The sequence below is a fragment of the Phalacrocorax aristotelis genome, chromosome 2 (assembly GCF_949628215.1).
Source record: "Phalacrocorax aristotelis chromosome 2, bGulAri2.1, whole genome shotgun sequence".
Lineage (NCBI taxonomy): Eukaryota > Metazoa > Chordata > Aves > Suliformes > Phalacrocoracidae > Phalacrocorax > Phalacrocorax aristotelis.
Genome location: NC_134277.1, coordinates 49,076,700 through 49,099,725, shown reverse-complemented (window position 1 = coordinate 49,099,725; position 23,026 = coordinate 49,076,700). Strand labels below are relative to the sequence as shown.

Sequence of the window (23,026 nt, the reverse complement as noted above, 5' to 3'; positions counted from 1 at the left end):
GAGTCACCTGCATCTCAGTACCAGCAATACAACCCACCTATCATCCCTTCCACATTAGTAATTAGCACAATTAGCACAGATATAGCTACAGAATTTCCCACAACCAACTATCCACCACCTGGAGTATAAAGTACCTTCCTTCTTCCAGGAATAAACCGCCTCACTGATTCAGATAAAGACTGATCAAAGCAATGGCTGTAAAGAAGTGAACTCTTATTTCTGTTTATTCATATGTGCTGTAACAAGCATATTGAGAGATCCAACACTGTACAGCAAAGCAGTACAAACCACTACCTTACCTTTAATATGTGGCACAAAAGACATTTTCAGATCCTGATGGTTAGACTCATTGAGGAATCCTTTACCAAATGTTTTTAAGGATATGGTGATATTATTCCGCATCTGAATCTTTTCAATGGATCCACCAGGACAGAATATACCGATATTCAACTCTGTCTCTGGGGAGGCACTAACAATACTATAACTGTAGCTTGTGTTGCACCTCTGCTCTGGGACATGTTGCTGAAGTTTCAAGGACGGAGATGTAATTTCTGTGTTGATCAGATCGGAAGCCAAGAGCCTCCAAATGAACTTATGCAGTTGAATTGGCAATTGGGTAATAGCCTTGGGCACTGAAAGGGAATAGATCTTCTTCTGACACCACCGAAAATCGACACAGCCTGCAATTGCAAAAACAAGTCTCAAGGGTTGTATTTTTCTTGCAGAAGAAATAGCTAGGAAAAGCAAGTTTTCCCGTGTACCAGAGTACAGATACCCAGAGTACTGTCAGCTTTGTGTTACAGACCCAGATATGCATTTACCTGAGAAAATATCCTCTCAGTAACTTTAACTTAAACATGTATAATTTGCAGTTAAAGAGCTTTCCTTAAAAGGGTGCAGGACACCTAAGAAACCAACAGATACAAACATATTCAAAATTCCTCACTCAAGATACTGTTTTGCTATATCACTAGCTGACTGGGCCACAGCTGCAGACTAGACAAGGTCTAGATATATGCTTTAAAACTCTTTCTCTACTGGTAGTTGAAAGTATTTGGGAAAATCCTACACCAAGTGGACATGCAAGTGGCACCAGATGCATGTGGCAAGGTGACCACCTTGGTCCCACATTTTCATGGGCAGATTTATGGTTCTCCTGTTCAGTTTCATTTTTTTACTGTTTTCAGCAAGAAGATTCTTAGGTGCCTTCTGTCCTTTCCTTCCTAGGAATAGCTACAGAGTTTCTATTTTTAAAGGCAGAATGATGTAGTGAACAACAAAGTCAAGTCCAGATTCATTGTACCCATCTCCCAAATGGCCAATGCCTGATTTCCTACCTCACTCTATTTAAAGCCCAAGCGAGAGAGGAGGTTTGGCTGACTGCTGAGGAAAAGCATGCAAAAACATTCCCTAGGAAACAACGTTAAGCCATTTTCGTCATACTTATGCTTTTTTCAGCTGTGATCCTCAGACGGGACAAGTCCTTGCACAGAAAGGAGATCTTGTAGACGGTGCCAGACACTAAAGTCAAGACACGATCACAGGTGCGACGATCCTTACAGATCAGGCACACAGGTTCAGACATAAGCAGGAGATGGCTGGGCCACCCTTCAAAGTGTATCGTTACAGTCATATTCCTTTCCTTGCTCAGGTCGACCAAATGGGTGACATCTGCAACAGAAAACACCCAGAGTAATTACTGGCAAGAAGCATAGTGTGAAGCAGAACTTCCTCCATCTCTTTCCACCCCATTAGATGAGCAGCTGTTATAGCTATTTTTATATTAGCTAAGAAAACATTATTTACTTCTTTCCATCAGTGTCATACTCAGGCGGTATCTGAGGCGGTATCATATCACTCTTCTAAGTTTGAGCCTTTCCATACACAAAACCCATTTCCCCATCACTTTCCAGCCATAACGCATATGCCAGTTTCTTTTGAACAGGTTAGGCTATAATGTAAGGAGCTGAGCCAACTGTTAGATTTGTTTTCCCTAAGAGGTTTCTTGTATTTCTTTTAAAGTCAGTTCTACCAATCACACAGAAGTTAATTGGAAAAAGGTTCTCTGTTCTCAGATTTTGTCCCAAGTCAGTAATTAAGCACATCTGGTTGTCTGGAGTCAGTTACAGATTAAGCTAATTTAAATACAAGTACCAATATGGTTCAAAAGGGAAAAAACTGCCAAGTACTGTACTTCAGCAGAAGTGTTGGCAATCATCACGAAGGTCACCGGAGCCTTCAAAGACACTTCCTAAAAGCCTCTTCTGTTTGGCAGTTAAAAACATACAGAGATGCCACGAATTATCGAAGTCTGTCACCATGCCAGTGGGAAGACTAAGGACCAAGCCTTGCTAGGCTGCTTGATTTCCTTCAATGGCATGACTGCATTACCACACTGCCCTTCCATTTAACTGCTCAAAATCATTCTTCCAGAAATATTTTCTGACTAGATATAAAAAGCAAACCTGAGAGCTGGCAGAGTTAACCCTGAAAAGTAAAGAGCACCTTCTTCTTCCTCAACACTAGCCACCACTTCTCTTGCAGCCCACCCCTTTCCCCGTACCCCACCGCACACAAACTGCTGCAGGAAGCCTTGTAGCAGCCTCCAAGCTCGCTGGACTTGAGGTGCCTGGGCACACACAGCAGCTATCATCCCTGGCAGCCTCTCTCTAACAGCAAGATTCAGCTCAAAGATTTGCTTAAGGAGGCACGTATTGAGGCCAAAACTGCTTAACATTTTCACTAGTGGGATGGAGTGCATCCTCACATGTTTGCAAAAGTGGGGCTGGAAAGCAGCTTTGCAGAAAGACCTGGGGGTCCTGGTGGACACCAAGTGGAATATGAGCCAGCAATGTGCTGCTGAGGCACAGGTGGCCAACAGCTTCCTAGGCTGTGCTAGAAAGCATCAACAGCAGGTTGAGCAAGGCAAGTCTCCCCTTCTGCTTAAGTACTGGTGAGACATTTGCAGTGCTGGATCAAGTTCTGGCCTTCCCAGTACGAAAGAGATATGGATATACTGGAGTAAGGCCAAAGAGCCACAAAGATGCTGAAGGGACTGGAGCATCTCTCAGGAGAAGAGACAGAAAGAGCTGGGACTGTTGAGCTGAAGAAGGTGGCTCAGGGGTGTGGGTGTGTGTAAATGGTATGGTGCCAGACTCTTCTCAATAGTGCCCAGTGACAGAGGCACAAGTTGAAATACAGGAAATTCTGCTTAAACATAAAAAAATTAATGCAAGGGTGGTGAAACACTGGAACAGGTTACCTAGAAAACCTGAAGTCTTTGGAGATGCTCAAACCCAGCTGGACATGGTCCTGGGCAATGTGTTCTGTCTCGCCCTGCTTGAGCAGAAGGTTAGAACTAGGCGATCTCCAGAGATCCCTGCCAACCTCAGCCATTCTGCAAGTCTGATATCCTAGATGACTTGCTACAGCAAGCTGGAACAACAGGGGTAAGCAGGGATGACAAACACCAGCTCCCATGTAAGCTACTGGCAGTTGCAAATACTCAGAACATCTGGAAGGCAGAGAGGAAAGGAAAGAGGAGGAAAAAATAGATTATGGCTGTAGCCTAGTTCACAAAGATTAACCATCACATGCAAAGATAGATATCAGATGCATCCTTTCACTCTTAAAGCACACGTTTCTGATGTCAGAGCAAGCAGCCTGATCTAGTATAAGGTATCCCCATCCATGGCAGCGGGGTTGGAACTAGATGATATCTAAGGTCCCTTCCAAGCCAAACCATTCTGTGATTCTATGATTCTATGGAGAACATAAAAAAAGAAAAACCACACTATTATTACTCTTAATTTTCTGGTTTAACTATGGATCTCAAAGGCATAAATAAAAGGTAAATAAAATAGCTTTTCCTGTGCAGGAAATCAGACACAAAAAGGCAAGAGGTCAGGCAGAAATCTCCAAGTCATTGCCACAACCAAGCACGGAATCTACGATTTCTACTGGAATGTTACTCATTCTTCAGATGTTCAGGTTCTTTTGTGGCAGCTAAACACACAGAGAGGGTTAGGTCAAGAAATTATTTTGATTGGAAAGAGCTATATTTTCCTCTTATTTAATGACAAGCACCACAGACAGCTATGGAATTCCCAAATGTTTTGGAAGCTTTGAGAATATGCAGATACCAATGCATTTTTAATAAGAGCCATGTTTAACTTGTACACTGCAGATGGCTTTTTTTGGTGGTTTTTTTAATGGGTTTTTTGTTGTTTTTTAATAAAAGTTTCAATACTGTCTTGAAGACTAAATTTGAATCTTTGGTGGAACTTATATAACTGCAAAATCACTCATGAAATCCTTTAAAATCCCTAGAGAAACCACTGTTGTCTCTTAAATCCAAGTGGTTTATTACTTGCTTTTCATTCAATAGATGACAGCTCGTTTTTTAGGTGATTATTGCCTTGTCTACTGGCCATAAACATATTAAAATTCCTCTTTGCTTTCCAAAGTAGAAGGAAGATAAAGCTCATTAACTCTATACAATGTTTTCACTCTGTCTGGCTTCCAAGCTGCAACATGCAATAAATGTAAGCAAACATGATTTGGTTAACAACAATTTTGGGAGGATTTGCTGTTCATGAATGGGGCCAGACTAGACAAAGAACTGAGGATTGCAGTGGCGAGAAGCTACAGACCCTCTCTGAATATGTGACTTGAAGGTAAAGGCCATTCAAACTTAATTCCCTCTAAAATGATTTAGAAAGCCTCTAAAAAGATCCTGCTGCAGTGTTAGTCTGGAGCGTGGACTTCCCTCCACCTGCTCCTCTTCACTGAGGGCACCTTCACCTTCACTATTAACCTCCACCATGAACTGAGATCAGAGCTAAGCCGCCAGAGGCCAAATCACTTATTTCACAGCTCATTACCTAGCCAGGCCTTTTATTTCTGCTTTTAGATAGATGCTGTGGTATTACACATCATCATGTTAAGCCTGTCTGAAGTTGGGGCAAGAAAACAGAAATAAAATATTTCTTAGCGTAGCAACAAGCAGCAAGAAACCTAAAGAACGTCCAAATGTGTAGGCAATATTATCATTGGAGTATGTTATTGACACTTTCACGTCTAGTTGACTTCTTCACACTAGAGGACATTCAGGCTTCCATAGGAAGCAAAATTAAACTCAGAGGAAGGAAGAAAGGAAGGAAAGAAATGCATATTGATGCTATTAGTGGTATGAAGACAATTCTACATCTCCAGTATCACCAGTTCATTTCACCAGATCCTGACCAGCTGTGACAGCAGGTTTCACCTGGCTAAGCAAAACTGCTTATGTAGAAAGCGGAAACCTGGGCTCACGTTTTAAGAATTATCTTTAAAATGTTGAATCTTACAGCTGAAAATAAAACCATCCGAATAAGCTTGAACTTGATTTCTGTACTGGAGAACAGGTAGCAACATGTGAGCCCAGACAATTCTGATCAAGCAGTTACAATCCTTGCCTGATAGCTGGATTGGCCCCCAGTGGGAACACAGTCACAAGGAAAAGTTAACTTTGGTTATACAACATGCAAGATCTGATACCACAGGTGTTAAAGGCATTTTTCAATTACATGATGCAGGTGCTGGAAAAGGAATCTCTGTTTACAAGCTAGAGTGTAAAATCTACAATGGAGCTTTATACTCTATCACAAACTGCAAATTTTAGCATCCCAGTCTGCCTTGCTGTGACGACGGCCGGTGGTACCCAAGGCCTTAGCATCGCTTGGCAACACACCTCCTTGAACCCAAGGAAGGTCCAAAGTTCAAGAAAAATCACAAGGAGCCCCAGTATTTCTCTTCCTTGTGGTACTAAGCCCAGGGGCCTGTAAGCAAAAGCAATGGAAGGGCCAGGCAGGTACTTACTCTCATCAACTTGCGGGTGTTGAACAATTACTTGGAAGAGCAAGTGGAGGATGCCTGGGTTCTGGGCATCCTGATCGCAGCCCTGAAGGGACAGGTTGAAACTGCCAGCAATATTGGCAGGCTGGCTGTCGCTCAGCTTGAACACCTCTGGGTTGCTGAGGGAACCGGGGAGGTAGTACTCTACCCTCTCCTCTTTCCTTTCACAGTTGGAGAGGCTGTAGTTGTGGAATAACACACTTGCTCTCATGTTGGAGGGAATCACAAACTTCCATGTCATAAGCTCATCTTCTGGAAAGCCCAGCGGATAATTTGGGGACATCAGGGTGATTGAAGACTCCTCATTCAAAATGGATTCAATAATGCATAACCCTAAAACATGGGGGGAAAAAAGAACACACAAAACAAGTTGTAATTAAAGACAATGCACTGGAATATGTTTCACCCCAGCAGCAGAGTATTTTTATTCTGGCAGTGATCATCCACTGCAGCTACACGTTAAGTTATTACAAAACCCTCAGAATAAAGCATATGTTTGAGTGGATGCTTTTGTCTTCAATTACAGAAAAGGTAAGATATATTAATGCTGAATTCTTAGTTTAGTGGATTTACCTTTCAAACACATGGACAGAGAGGCCTTTATCTTTTGGAAAGGAAAGATCTTAGTTCCTACTTCTGGTCCTAACTTTACAAGAGCAAACATGCAACATGACAAGTGCTTCTGCTTCATTGGGTTTTGGAAATCAAAAGATGTGAGCGTTTATACCAGGACAGAGTTCTTCGTCCAAAAATCTCCCAGACCTAAGAAAAACATGCCAGCAAAGAGCCTCAAATATGCATGATAAAAACACGAATGCCAACCATAGAGACTGTGTAAGACACTTCATGCTTGGATGACTCTTGGCAACATAAAGTTGGGTACACAGAAGTTAACAGTCCCGCTGTAGGACTCTAGTGACAATGTACAATTGCAAAGTTACAAAACTCTTGTTCCAGAAGCTCTAACCTGGACCAAGTCCCTTCTATAACTGATGGGAAAAACTGCACAGTTCAAGTAAAAAGGAAGAACATCTCCCAAAGAGAGTTTGTCATGAGATCACAAAGTAACCCACTGATTGCTATATAACATTCCAAGTATTTTAAGATTATTACACAATGTTTTATGTTACTGTGCAGGCTGAAACAGGTAGCTGTATTTAAAGAGCCTCATGTGCCTTCCAGGCACTGATTCTCCTTTCCCACCTTCCTCTTCCTCTCCTGAAGAGAGGCATTACTTTGAGAGTCCAACAAGTTAAGGGAAAGGCTGTGGTTGTTATCTGCCTTTGTAAAGCCTTTGAAACCATTCTTCTAGAGAAGCTGGCATCTCATGGCTTAGACAGGTGCACTCTTAGCTGGGTAAAAAACTGTCTGGATGGCTGAGCCCAGAGAGTTGTGGTGAACCGAATTAAATCCAGTTGGTGACTGGTCACAAGCGGTGTTCCCCAGGGCTCAGTTTTGGGGCCAGTCTTGTTTAATATCTTTATCAATGATCTGGATGAGGAGATTGAGTGTGCCCTCAGTAAGTTTGCAGACAACACCAAGTTGTGCAGGAGTGTCAATCTGCCCGAGGATAGGAAGGCTCTGCAGAGGGATCTGGACAGGCTAGATTAATGGGCCGAGGTCAACTGTATGAGACTTGACAAGGCCAAGTGCCAGGTCTTGCACTTGGGTCACAACAACTCCAGGCAATGCTACAGGCTTGAGGAAGAGTGGCTGGAAAGCTGCCTGGCAGAGAAGGACCTGGGCGTGCTGGTTGACAGCTGGGTGAACATGAGCCAGCAGTGTGCCCACGTGGCCAGGAAGGCCAACAGCATCTTGGATTGTAAGAGGAACACTGTGGCCAGCAGGAGTAGGGGAGTGATCGTGCCCCTGTACTCGGCACTGGTGAGGCCGCACCTCAAATGCTATGTTCAGTTTTGGGCCCTTTGGTACAAGTAAGACATTGAGGTGCTGGAGCGTGTCCAGAGAAGGGCAACAAAGCTGGTGAAGGGTCTGGAGAACAAGTCTTGTGAGTAGTGGCTGAGGGAACGGGGGTTGTTTAGCCTGGAGAAGAGAAGGCTGAGGGGGGACCTCATTGTTCTCTATAACGACCTGAAAGGAGGTTGTATTGAGGTGAGTGTTGGTCTCTTCTCCCAAGTTACTAGCAATAGAATGAGAGGAAATGGCTTCAAGTTGCATCAGGGGAGGTTTAGATTGGATATTAGGAAAAACTTCTTTACTGCAAGAGTGGCCAGGCACTAGAAGAGGCTGCCCAGAGAGGTGGTAGAGTCACCATCCCTAGAGGTGTTCAAAAAAGTGTGTAGATGTGGCACTTCAGGACATGGTTTAGGAGGCATGGTGGTGTTGGGTTGACGGTTGGACTTGATGATCCTAGAGGTCTCTTCCAACCTTAATGATTCTAAAGAAGCTTTATTTAAAAATAAACAAACCCAATAACACACTGCAACCAGTAAATAACTCTCTTGGCTCATTTTAATTACACTATCTAGTCTCACCTACCTGAAAAAAGTCAAAAACAGAGTAGGAAAGTTAAAGCAATTGAAAAAGAGTAACATGCACCAAAAGCAGCTTCACAGTTATTAAGCTAACCAATTATTAAGTTAACCAATCAAACTAAGATATTTTGACACTGGAAGAGCAACAGCTACCAAACTAAAAACTACACAACAGCAGCTTTTAGGAAAGACAATGTGGAAAGGAATTAGGGGTATCAGCACCAAAACTAGAAGGTTACCTAAGAAGAAATGTTCAAAGAATTGTGCTGCAATCTGCATGAGGCAATTACAGATGAGGAAACACTACTCCATACTTACGTTTTATGGAAGCCCTGTTAGTTATGTTGAAGCCTGCGGTGGTGAGAGGCGAGTCCCACGGAAGGTACAGAGACATGATGCCTCCTCCCAGTAGCTTGATGCGAGACACTGAGCCATTCCTACAGAAGGTGCCAATGTTGACTGTGGCCATATCAATACAGCTGTTGATGTTGTAGCTAATGGAATCTGGGCACATCTCTCCTGGTTTGATCTGTCTTAGCCATGGTGTAGAAAATTTCAGTTCAAGTCCAGCCTTTGTACTCGCCTTCACATCCCAGATGAAAGTCCTGTTAAGGCGAGGCAGCCCCGGTGGGTAAAGATGGACATCTCCAAAAGGACACGGACCCGACATACAGTCTAAATGCAGAGAGAGAACAGCTGTGATACACTATGGAAAGCACTCAAGTATACAAGGAATTTGACACTCTCTGCTTCATTGCTTTTTTAACAATTTTTAGGTTGCACTGTACTTTTGTATGTATTAAAAGACAGTCCTATAACATGGTCACGTACTATCTCTAAACAGAACTCCTAGCCCATACAGGAGACAGGATAAACCTGCTTTAGTCAGGCTGACTAATGGAGGGGATTCATTGTAGTATTCCCGCCTTGTTTGCTGAAGAATTTAGAAAGTATTTACTGAACAGGGTAGAAAGCTGAATAAGCAGAAGGGTGAAATTCAACATCAGGAGAGCTGGAAATCATGGATCTAGAGAGCAGATTACATCTCACTCTGAAGATTCCTGGCAAAACTTTAATCTTTATTTCCCACTCCTTGCTATGAACTGTATCTTCTGTTCCTTGGTATCCTGATGAATAACCTGGGGCCCAGATTTTGCAGAATTGATTAGTAACTACTGCCACTGCAGGATTCTGGGGAGAACATAGAAAACTTATCTGAAAAATCTAGATTGCTGGTATTTCAAGCAGGACACTAAAAATAAGCATACTGTAATCTATGTCTAGGCTCCAACTTAAAAGAAGAAATATCACAAGTGCATCTTACAAATATATAATGAAATATTGTGAACATCACTATTTGCATGAACCATATGAACAAAACTCTAAAACATGAAGAGAACTATCCTTGAACACCACCCCAAAAATAGCAAGGATGTTACCAAAGACTGAATGCCCAATGAAGTTTGGGATCTTGTTGAGAAGTAGCACGTGTTCATGCCGTTAAAGAGTACATTAACATACATACACCAGGGATAACATTCAAAGCAAATGAAGGTTTAGTTCCAACACTTCCAAACTTTCAGTTTCTTGACTTTAATAATGTTCATTAAATATAATGAAACACTTGTATGTCTTCAATTTTTCTGTTGCCCTAATAGATGCAGTCAAGCTGTTCAACGAATAATGCAGGTGATATATCATTACCAGTGCTCAGAGGCTTTCGAAAGGAAAAAAGTATCTTTGGTGGATTTACAAACTGTGGGAGAAGGGAAGGCAGCAAGGAACTGATGCAACAAACTATCATTTAACTGTTTCTGAAACAGCCAAGTTAACATTAATTCTGCCAGCCATAATACAAACTTCTTTAACTTCCATAGTTTCATATTTCTTCTTACCCAAGATTATAGGGGATACCTTAATACAGTAACAGGAAGAAGACATATGTGGTTTTACTGGAAGAAAGTTACTGTTGGGGGAGAAGTTAAAAAACGGTATCTTACCAATATTTTTCTGAATTTCCATGATGAAATACTTCTCTGGATTACTACAAGTGAAGCTAAAAGTAATGTTCTCCCCAGGCTTTATCTTGAGTTCAGACCTGATGACATTTTTAACACGAATTTCACAGCTTCGTGAAACACCGGGTCTCAGCGTAATCATAACCGTGATGTTGTCCACCGTACGAAGAGAGATCGTAAAGGAAGCTAAGAAAGAAAATCAAGTAAACGTGTTTTGATACTAGCATGTACGAGTTCTACCAAATGCAGGAGCAGTCCTTGCAGGAAATACTAGAGCCACAGAATAAACTGGTTGTTGAATAATAATCTCATATTTAATTGGTAGCAATTTATCAATAAATGGATGAAATTTGACTGTCTTCTAAAAACATACCTGCAATATAAGACACCAAGAGCACCAACTGGACAATCAGGAAGACTACAAGAGTTATTAGCATCAGTTTGATGCTTAGCAAAGATTGAGCCCAGCCCTAGCTGAAGTGAGTAAAGTTTGCATTGAAGTCAACTGTAACCCAGCACCAGGCAAAAATAACAGAATCATTAAGGCTGGAAAACTTCTAAGATCATCAAGTCTAACGATCAACCCAACACCACTATGCCTCCTAAATAATGTCCCAAAGTGCTGCGTCTACACGATTTTGAACACCTCCAGGGATGGTGACTCCACCACCCTCTGGGCAGCCTGTTCCAGTGCCTGGCCACTCTTGCAGTAAATAAATTTTTCCTAATATCCAATCTAAACCTCCCCTGATGCAACTTGAGGCAATTTCCTCTCATTCTATCAGAAACATGCCAATGCAATGTGGTGTTCCTGGACAGATTTTTGTAGCTACAATCCTGTTTTGGTTCTCTTCTTCAGAGAAGTGGAGTAATTCAAGCCTTCCCTACAGCTCCTCTCTCATGCCTGAGCCAACTTTTCTGAAAGCTACACCTATGCAGCCGTTCTTCAGCTTAGGTAATTTAAGAAAGAGGTCCTTTTCATAATCCTCCTCACAAGGGAAAGCCCACGCCACTTTTCCAGCAGAAATCTGAGGACAAGTCAGTTAGCAAGTTTTCTGCCACTTGTTTTCACTACCCTCCCTTCATTATTTCACCGTACAGAAGATATAATCAGTATCTACAGCACTTGTGCTTTTAGTGTTTATGGGAAAAAAAGCCCATGTATATATTTTTTAAAAATATCTAGAAATAAAGGTACCCCAAGTTCTGTTCAAAATGTCTGTTCCTTGACTGGGACATCACACAGGGCTGCACAACAAAGCTCTGCCCATATGCCAGGCTGGGAATCCTCTTGCTCATTAGCCCCAATAAAGAGAGATTTGCCCTAGCAAACTGGGCAGTGCAGCACCCCAGGAGAGCCCTTGCAGTCATTCCCACTGCCAGGCAGTGGGCCAGGAAGGCGTGAGAGAACAGCTGGCCAAGAAATGCACATCTGCAGGGCACCCCAGGCTCTATTCAACTGCTTACCATCTTTTGAGCACCTAAACATCCAACCTGGCCCATGACAGCTGCCATCACCATGGTGGTTGTGAAGAGGCTGGCTGAAGCCTAGAGACCCAGGGGGTCACCTGCCAAGGGTTGTGGGGAACAGGGCCAAGCACATCTTGGGAACCCTTGATCAGCAGAGCCCTCTCCTAGCAGATGGGCACACCAGACACCCTCAACCAACCTACCCATCCAACCCAAAACTTCAGCCGTTGCAGCTGCAGAGAAGTGTACAGCACACAAACCCCACCTGTCCTATTTTTAAACCTTCCTTTTAAAATCTTCTGGTTTTTACAGCATGGTTTTGCAGGGCCTGACTTCCACTGCAATGTTTTGCAAAAGCCCTGGGGATTGATCAGTCGGCACAGGCTGTTGTACTTCCCTGATGCTGGGAACATTGCAGCTCCAGGTTTGCAAAATCTCACTGCTAGGGGTAGAAGGGCAGCAGAGGGTAGTCAAAGAGATACCCCATCATACTTTTATCTTAGTTTGCTGGCCCTGAGCCTTTTTCCAGGCTTTCAAGGTTTTCTACAGTCTTGAAGTCAAAAGACTTAACAAGCCCTTGAAACTGCCTTACCTATTTGCCACCAGGATCAAAGGCTTTAAATGAAAACCTCAAACACCACGAGGCTTGCCAAATTTCTGCACATACTTGTAATGATGATTTTACCAATCCTCGATACCATTGGTAAGAACCTCATCACCTAGTAACTTTCCTACAGCTTTTAAGTGATGGAACAGCCCTCTGCCCTGAGCATCTATACTGAATTCCCTCCCCTCTTCCAATGGCTGGCACTACTTATCTGCACTTCGGCTTCAGAAATGCTTTTGCAGAGGTTTCCAATCTGGGTCTTCCTGGTGGGGGGGAAGATGACCATAGAGGCTAGGAATTGCCTTGTGCAATGACCTTTCACACACATGGGACAATTGCAGGGGCAACATCCGTGGGGTGGGGAAAGTCAAGAGTGAAACAAAGCCAGCAGCCAGAGCAGCTGCTCCTCATGCTTCAGGAAGAAGTAGTTTTCAGAAGAGAAAGTGGAACAACTACTTCCAGCCTAGCCCAGAGTTTCGTTTTGCATACCACTGGACACTTTTGTGTTTCATAAGGGTTTATTATTATTATTTAATCATGCTTAGTGCACAAAATATCCTTTGACCCTAGTGTTCATTTTTCTGATGTTTATGTCATCCAGGTATGAAGTATAATAGCATAAATACCAATAATTAATAGCTACAGACGAAAGAGACTTATTTCTTGCATATGGTAATTGTCACACTTGTCTACAGTTTATAAGAAATGACTGAAAAGTGTGTCCCTCACTTTCTTGTCAAACTGTTATCACTGTTCCTTTCCCCATCCCTAGGACAGCACAACTACACAGCCATCCTGGCAGGACAGAGAAACACACCAGGGCCACTAACAGCCAGCACTTCTGCACCAAATGCTTGGGCATGGCTCCAAGATGATTTTTAGTCATGAAGATTAAGTTTAAGCATAACCTTAAGCATGTGACTGGCTTTAAAACAAAGCCAGTACACACCCTGAGCTGAAACCAAGAAACAGACATTTTGAATGACATTTTGAAATAACAGAGTAAATGTTTCCTACGAAGGTCAAAAGAAAGCATCGTCTTCCCCAGCCCTTGAAAGACCTGAGTTCTGCTGACTGGGTTTTTTGCCCCCCAGTCCCTTTCCAGACTTTATGACCACATTGTAATTCATTTGATCTCCCTGCAAGAAAGACGACACTAGGCAACAGCAGGTGAGACAAGGCTCCTGCCTGGAGTGGTACATGCACACAGCAGCACAGCACACAGGAGAGACTGACCTTGCTCTCAACTGCAGGAAAAAGGCATGCAGATATGGACATAATAAAGCAATGTTGTCTCTAGTTTTCATCAAGCCTCATGAAACTCCACATATAATCATTTTGGTCAAAGAAATAAGAGCACAGTGCTGTAGTGACAACAGCGGCCAGCTGCTAGTGATGTCCTATCAAATCTCATTTTCGTAGGAAAAATGAAAAAAAGAATAATGCAGTAAGTATATCCAGAGATCTCAAAGTCCCTAAAAATTACTAAATGGCTAAAAGCCCCAAACTGTAGCCACACACACACAAAGCACAATAGAGAGACTACTTAAAATCACCTTTATTGCAGAGCCTTTTAGACATGAGTGAATCTCTCTGTGACTCACATGGATCTGTCACTGTCTATGATTCCCACTGCAGGCCTCTATTAGGATTACCAGAAACTGTACACATTTCTTGTAAAGGAATTTCTATGTCTCATTAATGCTGCACAGGGATGACACACAGGATATCCAAACCAAGAAGAAGCACTGCCAAGCTGGATCTAGTCTCTGCCTACACAACAATGAAATCGTTGGGCTGGACGATGTCAGAGGTGAAGCCTCCAGTCCTGAGCTAGTTCACAGGCTGACATAAACATCTGATGTCACCCTAAATTTTGTTCCTCTAGGCGATTTCAGTTTTGCAGCCTCTCTTGGCTACTTCAAATGCCCCAATCTCAATTTGCATCTTCCCTGCCATGACTGGATTTCGCTACTGCTCATCCTTGTTTAAGACTGCTCCTTCACGACAGTTATCTTGTCACAGCATCCCTTTATCACTCAGTAATGCTCCTCTCTGCACAAATGCACCTTGGCTAGCTTTTTCTCAACAGTATGATTTTTTCCAAACCTTTCATCAATTTTATTGCTCAGAGCTCTCTAACTTGAGTTAGAAACAAACTGCAGAGTGTAAAACAAGTTGGATTACTCCTCAGAGTTTAGACTAAATTTATCTACTGTGGTAGCACCTGATGCTAATCCCCTAGTATTTTTTAATATGTATATATAAATGTGAAAAGGATATTTTTCCTGTACAAGAGAGGGGTGGAATGTAGAAGACAGAGGGACAGAGAACAAACATATGTACAAGGGAAGGACTTGGCAGGACAGAAATTTTTATGGCTATGTCCAGTGCCTTGCTAAACAAAGCAGGAGCGAGAACAAAGTCCAACTAGCTTTGGCTAGAGGGCTGTGTTTTATTGCAGCAGTTTATCCATAAGGATCTATAGATTGTTTTATGACTTCACTGGATGGATTAAAACAATCAAAAAACCCCAGACAGACCAAGAAACCAAAGCCCACAAGAGTCCCCAACAAAAAAAAAAATCCCAGATATATATGTATCTCAAAATAACGTACAAAAACTGTTTGTTTGCTTATTCTGGGCAAATGGTGGGCTTGTTCCACTTAAGCCATTTTTAATAAAAACCAGTTGGATGGGGCTGACTCAGACACCATTCACAAGCCAGCCGCAGAAGACGAGTAGAAGCAATGCTCACTCCGGATATGAAGTACCTGGATCCAAAATCCTGTTCTGCCCGAGGGGGTTCTAAACCCACACAACCAACACACCTCTCCAGAGAACGGGCTCATCAACCACAATGCTTCATGCCACCGCCCTGGGACACAGATAGCACTGCAGTGCTGTTTGCCTCTACAGCTTAGTAGGCTCTCCTGGAAAGCTTGCTGCCTCTTCTGAGCCCGTGCAGGGATGCTGGCCCACAGGCACGCTTGTAGCCTGCTGAGATTGTTCCACAACACAATCTACTGCAAAGGTCATGGCAAGATGGTGGGAAGCAAGAAGTATGATTCAATAACACAGTGACCTCACCATAAGCTGAACGATTTCAGTTTCAAGCTGTATGAACTCCTGCTGCTGATCTAATGGACAACCTTGGTGCAGGAGACAGAAGCATTGGTAGGACACATTCAGAGAAATCCATCCGAAACACCCTTTGCCTAGCGAGAGGACCTCAAGGCTGTCTCCTGTGCGATTGGGACTGCAGGCTCCAGCTCCCACATACCAAGCAAATACCCAAAGGGCTCAGCTGAAAGAGATGCACTAATGCTACACGTGACCATCCATTTCCCCATCACCTCTAACACAATTTGTTGCACAGTTGACTCAAATTTGCCGACAACAGGTCAAAGAATATTTCAAAGAGTAAAAGTCTCACTGCTTTGCCGACTCTAACATTTTGTACCTGCCTTATGGAATCTTTCTTTGTCAAATTGAGTCCAACTCTCCAGTTTAACCACAGCAGTGCCCACACATCACCATCTCCTCCAGTTCCACCTGCAATGTCCATCCAGGTAATTGCCTTCACATTCTTTAAGCAAAGTTAATCAGGGACCCAGACACCATTTATACCCTTCTCACCTACTAAATGGTGCTGTGAGCAGCAAATGAAGATCACAAGCACAAATGACAGCCAATCCTGCTTGCTGCAAGCTGCTGAAATCCTGTTGGACTTTATAAAGCAAACAGGTTTCCTGTTTACATTTTAAATGTAAACTAACTACTGTCTACATTGCTCAATGATCTCCTTATATTTGGACTTGTCTTCCAATACAGTGAGACCACATTTGGAGTACTGTGTCCAGTTTGGGGCCCCCCAGTTTAAGAAGGAGGTAGAACTGCTTGAGCAAGTCAGTGGAGATCTACGAAGATGATCAGGGAACCGGAGCATCTCCCTTATGAGGAAAGGCTGAGAGACCTGGGTTTGTTCAGCCTGGAGAAGAGAAGACTGAGGGGGGATTTCATCAATACCGATAAATATCAAAAGGGTGGGTTGTCAGGACAGTGGGACTGGACTCTTTTCATTAGTGCCCAACGACAGGACAAGGGGCAATGGGCACAAGTTGGAACACAGGAAGTTCCAGCTAAACATGAGAAAAAACTTCTTTACTGTGAGGGTGACAGAGCAGTGGAACAGGCTGCCCAGAGAGGTTGTGGAGTCTCCTTCCCTGGAGACATTCAAAACCCACCTGGATGCGCTCCTGTGCCCCCTGCTCTAGGTGTGCCTGCTCAAGCAGGGGGGTTGGACAAGATGATCTCCAGAGGTCCCTTCCAACCCCTGCCATTTCGTGATACCATGCTTGCTTGGGATATGAGGTCCATATTTCATGAAAGGATTACTTTCAGGAAATTGCCCATAAAATTAAAGCTTAAAATCTGCAAAGCTTGTAAACACTTACAGATAGATGCTGTCAATGGCTATTATGCTAGGGTAACCACCCACATCTCAGGAGAGGGCACCTGGAGGAGAATATCCATTCCTCAGCCACCACAGTACAGGCTCCTAATCTTCACTGATGGTTTAAACTGATGGCCCGGATGGGGATACAAAGCAGGCGAGATGTCACACATGCAGTTCCCCTCCTCATGAGGGAGGAAGGGTGGACACTTTTGTAGTAGTGATGTTACAAGCAATCCCAGAACAATTCTCCAGAGAAGGTCTGTCAGTACCCCAGGCCAAGAAGGTTGTTTACTCAAAAGTCATGAACTCATTAACTTAATTTGTAATGCCTCAAAGGAATAAAGTACCTTCAGTTTATCAATAACTTAAAAAAAAACCCTAATTATAAATTTCAGTACTTCTACCACTTTATTTGGAACCTTTTTAGAAGGATAATTAAGGCACTTATATGTAAGCAACACTTAAAAGAAGCTTTTTTCACCAAAAGTAGGGGGGAAAAAAACACTTTGGGAGTTGGCAAGTGTAGCCGTAATTAGAGAAGGAAGAACATTGACTCTGGGCTGCCATCTTTATTTTATTATTATTTTACAGATACAAAGTTTTGTTGCACCTGTAGAAGTGAGACGCAGAGTTCGGTGAATGCCGTCTGCAAGCTGACCGCCAACTTGCTTACAACATACAAAATGCACGATACGTAAGCCTGTGCAACTTGACAAGAAAATGTTGCACTGGCATAAGGAACACCAAGACAACATGCAAGTCATTGCAGGAGCCTGTCCTGATCAAAGGGGTGTTTTCTTGCACAGTTTATCCCCACCTTCATGTAAGCCAGCAAGAGGACAGTATCTTGGAGCATGTCTGAGCAGCTCTTCGGTCTTGGCTCTGGTTAATGAAGGTAGAAAAGCGTGTTTCACAATCAGTGGTCCCTCCCATGCCAAATATCCTGCCAACAGTTCTTCGCCTCTCACTTCTGAGGAACTCCCGATCATCCCTGTTCACCCCCTCACAGTTCGCTGTCTCCATCCACTAATCTCCCAGCTCCACCCACAGACCCAGAAAAGCCAGGGCCAACTCTGAAATGCCAGTGTCATTGTACCTCTCAAAGTAAGCGTTTGCTCTGACAGCAAGTAGCCATGCTCACTTTCTTCCACAAGAAATCAAAAGGCACAACTGAAAGCAGGCTGTCCCACAGCACCCTTGACAATGGTTGTGAAAAGCTGTCCAATGGAACAGGCACAGGGGAGACTTTTACCCCCCACTATATGAAATAGGTAGAAAAAAAGAATAATCTATTTTCGCACAGTACTGGCTGCCCAGGCACTCAGAAGCACACAAGACCTTACTAAAATAGGTGAGATGCACATCTACCAGATGTTATGGCATGATTCTTCAGCTGGCTCTTCCTGAAGGTCTCCTAGGAGGTCCCATCAATACTATTGACATTGGGCAGGTTCTGCTACAGGCCGCAAACCCTCACCTCTGTCACCAGCTAATACAGAAACAGAAGATTTTGCTCTGACATAACAGCCAGCAGTCAAAGTGCAACACAACCCACGTCCTTTCCTTTATGCCCTGCTGGCGCAAGTATACACTGAGCAAGAGGAATCTGCATGGTCACACCTCCATCAGATTAGACAAGCCTTTGAGTTGAGGGATGGTGACCAGACTCCATCAGCTGAATCCTACTAAGAGACCACCAGAAGTCACCAGGTGCTCTAAGGAACTGGTTAATGGTTTGGCTCCAACCAATCAACCCACACAGCAGTGGGTGTGGTGCCTGCTCTAGAGCTGGTCCTGGCCAGTCATCAGTGTTTAGCCATCAGCAATTACAAAAAGCAAATTAAAATCAAATCAATACAGTGGAACTGGTGAAGAAGTAAAAAAAAAGAGTTAGCCACCTATGATCTAGACTCATTTATAAACACATTGTATCCCTGTTACCCATAGCTGTAGCAGTCAACACAGGTATGGCCAAAAGCATCTTGACTTTGTTCTCAGCGAAGGATGTCTCCTCATGATATTTCTAGTATGAAATAGTTCTGGAATGAACTAAGTGCAAAGTTATTCAGCCTCTACCTAAGACTGAGGTTTTGGCAGATGTGGATTCCAAAGCTTTTTGTTTAATTTAACCTATATACATGTGTAAGTATCAATTAAGCTCGGCACTAAGGTCTATACCAATAAACCAAGTCCCAGCAATATTTATTTGTGAAAGCACTGCTGCTACGTATTTAACAAAGCCAGAACTACTTTTTTCCAGTAGCTTTCCTCCTTTCTTTTCTATCCAAAATTATTTATAGATTATATTAATTCATTTAAGTAATTAACAAGCCTGAACACAACTGACCCAAAGGATACTTGATATCAGGTAGGGTTCTTCCCTTATTTCATAAACCAAGCCCTGATTTCTGTGTAGAAGCTCCTATTACAGTGTAGCGAGACAATGCATACAAGTCAGTAAAATTGAGAGAAGGACAATCTTCTAGCTAATGAGTAATTTCCTCCATGCTGCAGGTTCACAGTTGTCCTCTGGACATGAGCTTCAGCAGCCTCCAACCCTTCCATCCCCTCCTTCTCCCCTGGCCAGTCCTTTGAGCCCATGCCAAAAAAAATAATTCTTTCCAGCCTACTCCCCTTTATTTTTTTGGCTGATGAACCACCGCAGCTCATCTAATGACAACCCCAGGCACAAAAGACTCACCAGCCACCTAAAGAGCCAGCCTCAGGAGCTGGCCCACCACATTACATTTCTTTTCTCCTGGGCCACTTCTTAGACAAATGACTGCTATTTGTTGGTGTTTTCAGTTTTGTGTATGAGTAACCCCATGACCAAGAGTATGGCCGTTGGAGAAACTTCATTCACACGTGACTTCAGAGACCATGACCTAACTGAGGATCTCTGCTGGGGGCACTCGAACTGGTGGTTGTTAGTGCTTCTGTGGACAAGAACTTCTCTTCAGTATATTAACACTCAAATTTTCAAGCTCCCAGCACCTCGGTTCCCCACACGGGCCTTCACATTACCTCTGCATTCTTTCAGATTTTAAAAAGACAAACAAATGAAAAAAAAATTCACAAACACCTGTTAAAAACAAACATCTCTATCCCCCAAAAATCTGGAACTGAGAAAAAATTTTAACTCTATGTCCTGGTGGAAAATTTAAGGTAGTAGCACCAGAACTGGGACACAAATAAATTCACTCCACGTGTTATTTTCTAGAGAGTAAAAACTAAGCATTCCAGACTGATAATGGCATGAGGCAAGCAGAGAAAAAAAAAATGTACAACCGAATACTCATACACATTAGTTGTAGACTTAAAAGGAGAGGTCTCACTCTAGTGAGTGAATCAGAATGGAAATAATCCAGCTTCTCCTGACTTTAAGAAGAACACAAACAGGCCAGTTATTTATATTCTGTCAGAACACCAGAAAGACCCTGCTAACAGCTTGGGGGGGGGGTTGTTTTAGGGTTTTTTTGGATTCTTTTTTGCTTTAGTTTTTGTGCAGTTTTTTGGGTTGGTTGTTTTATTATTATTATTATTTTATTTAAACTACATAGGGGTGTAAGGGAAAAACTTAACCTGAACTATCTTGGATTTTCAGGACAAACCTTTGCACAAGAAAATGTTCTAACTATAGTTTTGGCTGCACAACAACAAGAGCAACTCTCACTGGGATGAAGGACACACCAGGCACATGACATCTACCAACAAAGCTGGGAAGGCACCATTCCCCTCTCTGGCCCTGATCACACCATCACAACCTTCAGCCTGCCAACCCACACCACTAATGCAGCTGACACCGAGTCACTTCTTTTTTGGAGGGGTCTGCACAGAGGAGGAAGGCACAGAGTTAGAGATTGACAGGGTGACAGAGGACTTGGCACATAGGAGTGGTGGTGCTTGTACAGGAGAGGGACAATCAGGCAGAAGCATGCAGCTGGTAAGGGAGGGACTAACGGAGGTAGAAGGGGGACCACCAAGAGTGGCAGGAAACCCTTGGGTCTACCGGGTGTTTTGAGCCACTTCACTGTTACTTTGTTTTACAAAGCAATTTCATGGCTTGCCTGAGGGCAAGGTCATTGGCTGGTGAGGACTCTCTCCCCAGTTCCTCTAGATGAAGCTAAGAAAGCCCCAGACCATACAGACATCCTGTCTGTAGATAAGGTTTGCACAATAAGGGTGGACTAGACATTCTTCAAGAGACTCACTATTTCCTGCACCTTCTCCCCTGATTTGGTTTTGCCACCTTCCTGACAAGAGCTATTATAGTGACATGCAAAGCAGACTTGCTTGGCTCCCCACAGAGACAGCCTGCACCCACAGCCACCACAGAGCCGATATGCTGCTCACTACTACACCCAAACAAACTAACAGTGCGGGCTCAACCTTGCCTAAAGCCGGTATAAACTTTTTTTTTTAATGCCAACTCAAATGCATAATTTGTTTGGATGTTTTAAACATGAGAGAGGGGGAGATGCTGGAGCAGGTTATGACAATAGCAAAAGTTAAAGACTTTGGCTCAAAAAGAGCTGTACCATGCCTCAAAAGCAAGCCCATGAAGTTTAATATGAGGCATCGAGATGATTGGGGGGGGGGGGGGGGGGTGTTGTGTGTGCAGGGGATAAAAAGAACAAAGGATTTTGATAACACAGTTTGACCAGAGGGTGAGTAATGACATGTGAACGTACAGTTACTAGGTTGCTGCATCTCTGAGTGAAGGTCTAGACCTATCTATGAAAAAAAGATGCAACAGAATATTTTCATTTGCTACTTCAGCAATACAAGATCTTTGGAAAGTCTAGCTCCTCCCCTTCTAGCACTGGCCTAAGGTTTTAAAAGTTTGTTTTCTTTGAAAACAACACATAGGTAACCACAGTATAATATTCTCTTTCCTCTAAAGAAGCTTAGAGAGGCAAATAACTGTCATTCAATTGACTGGGAGGCAATACATTAAATGCAAATATTTTACTTAAAAGACTACATAGACTGAAACTTAAACCTTGGTGCTGTCCAATTTCACAGTAAATGTTTAGACCACATTGTTTATAACAACAACGGTTGTGAGCCACACTTCGGCATAACCAGCACAGTTAAAGGTAACAGAAACGTTAGAGGCACAAATTTCACATCAGACTCTTTAGGTTACTCACAAGCACCACAAGTAACTCAGCAGTTCTTTTTTATAGAAGGACTTATACTTCAAGAGCCTTTAACAAGACTAATATATATATATATAAACCAGACTGTTCAGATTTGAGGACAGACATTTTTTGCAATCAAGCAGCTTTTGAAAATGAGGAAAACCCCAAATGCTATCTTTGTGTTCACAACCGGAATCTTGGGGTCACAGACAGATTTTAAGAAAATTTTTCATGGGTTACATACACGGGATTACATCAAGCATCCACAAATTTCAAGAGGCGCAGAGTTCGTAGCGAGCAGCAGTCTCCTATTAAACTACCCAACCCAACTGGACACACAAGCCATTCTGTTTCCCTGCACGTACAGTTCATCCTTTCCTCTATATAAATAAAGCCATTCTCTCCGCTTAAAACCTTACGGTCCAACACAGAGCATAATCCTGAGAGCTTCACAGGTAATTCAGCTGCCTCTCTGGCATCCAGGGAAAAGGACTTTACGAAGTTAGTCACATCCTCTCTAGCAAGCGAGGACGTAGAGATCAAATCATGTACCTTGTTAGCATTTATTTCATCCAGGAAGACAGAGGAACGTTCAAACGACAGGTGCTGGCACTGGACGCCCCTATTTCCACACCATTTTTAAGCCGCGTCCGAGCCCCCCGGCCCAGCGCACCTTCGCAGGCCGCTCCCCGGGACGGGGCAGAGCCGGGGTGAACTTTCACTCCGGGAAGGAGACCGGTGACTCGCACATGCAAACCCCGGGGCTCACCGCCGCCTGCCCACGCAGGAGGAAGGCGACCCGCACACGCTCCTCCCGAGGGGGCCAGCACCGCCGTAAAGCACTGTATGAACATTACAGATGCCCTTCCACCTTATCCCCCCACCCCGCTTTTAATAACTAAGGAGTAGCGCACACGGGGGTAACAGGGTCACCGGCC

The 23,026-nt window shown here is 43.3% G+C and overlaps 1 protein-coding gene across 3 annotated transcripts in view; it reads right to left on the bottom strand.

Moving 5' to 3' along the window:
- The window catches only part of CDCP1 (CUB domain containing protein 1), a 29,185-nt gene that overhangs the window by 5,833 nt on the left and 326 nt on the right, over positions 1 to 23,026 (bottom strand). The window contains exons 1-6 of one of the 3 annotated variants that reach the window (XM_075083438.1): positions 15,949 to 16,135; positions 10,391 to 10,594; positions 8,709 to 9,065; positions 5,860 to 6,228; positions 1,444 to 1,671; positions 300 to 680 (exon numbers count right to left, since the gene is read on the bottom strand). In XM_075083438.1, coding sequence (XP_074939539.1) covers positions 300 to 680; positions 1,444 to 1,671; positions 5,860 to 6,228; positions 8,709 to 9,065; positions 10,391 to 10,550 — 1,495 coding nt within the window. In that variant the 5' untranslated portion in view covers positions 10,551 to 10,594; positions 15,949 to 16,135. Of the gene's footprint in view, positions 1 to 299; positions 681 to 1,443; positions 1,672 to 5,859; positions 6,229 to 8,708; positions 9,066 to 10,390; positions 10,595 to 15,948; positions 16,136 to 23,026 lie in introns of those variants that run through there. The other 2 variants (XM_075083437.1, XM_075083436.1) reach the window with 2 other exon arrangements.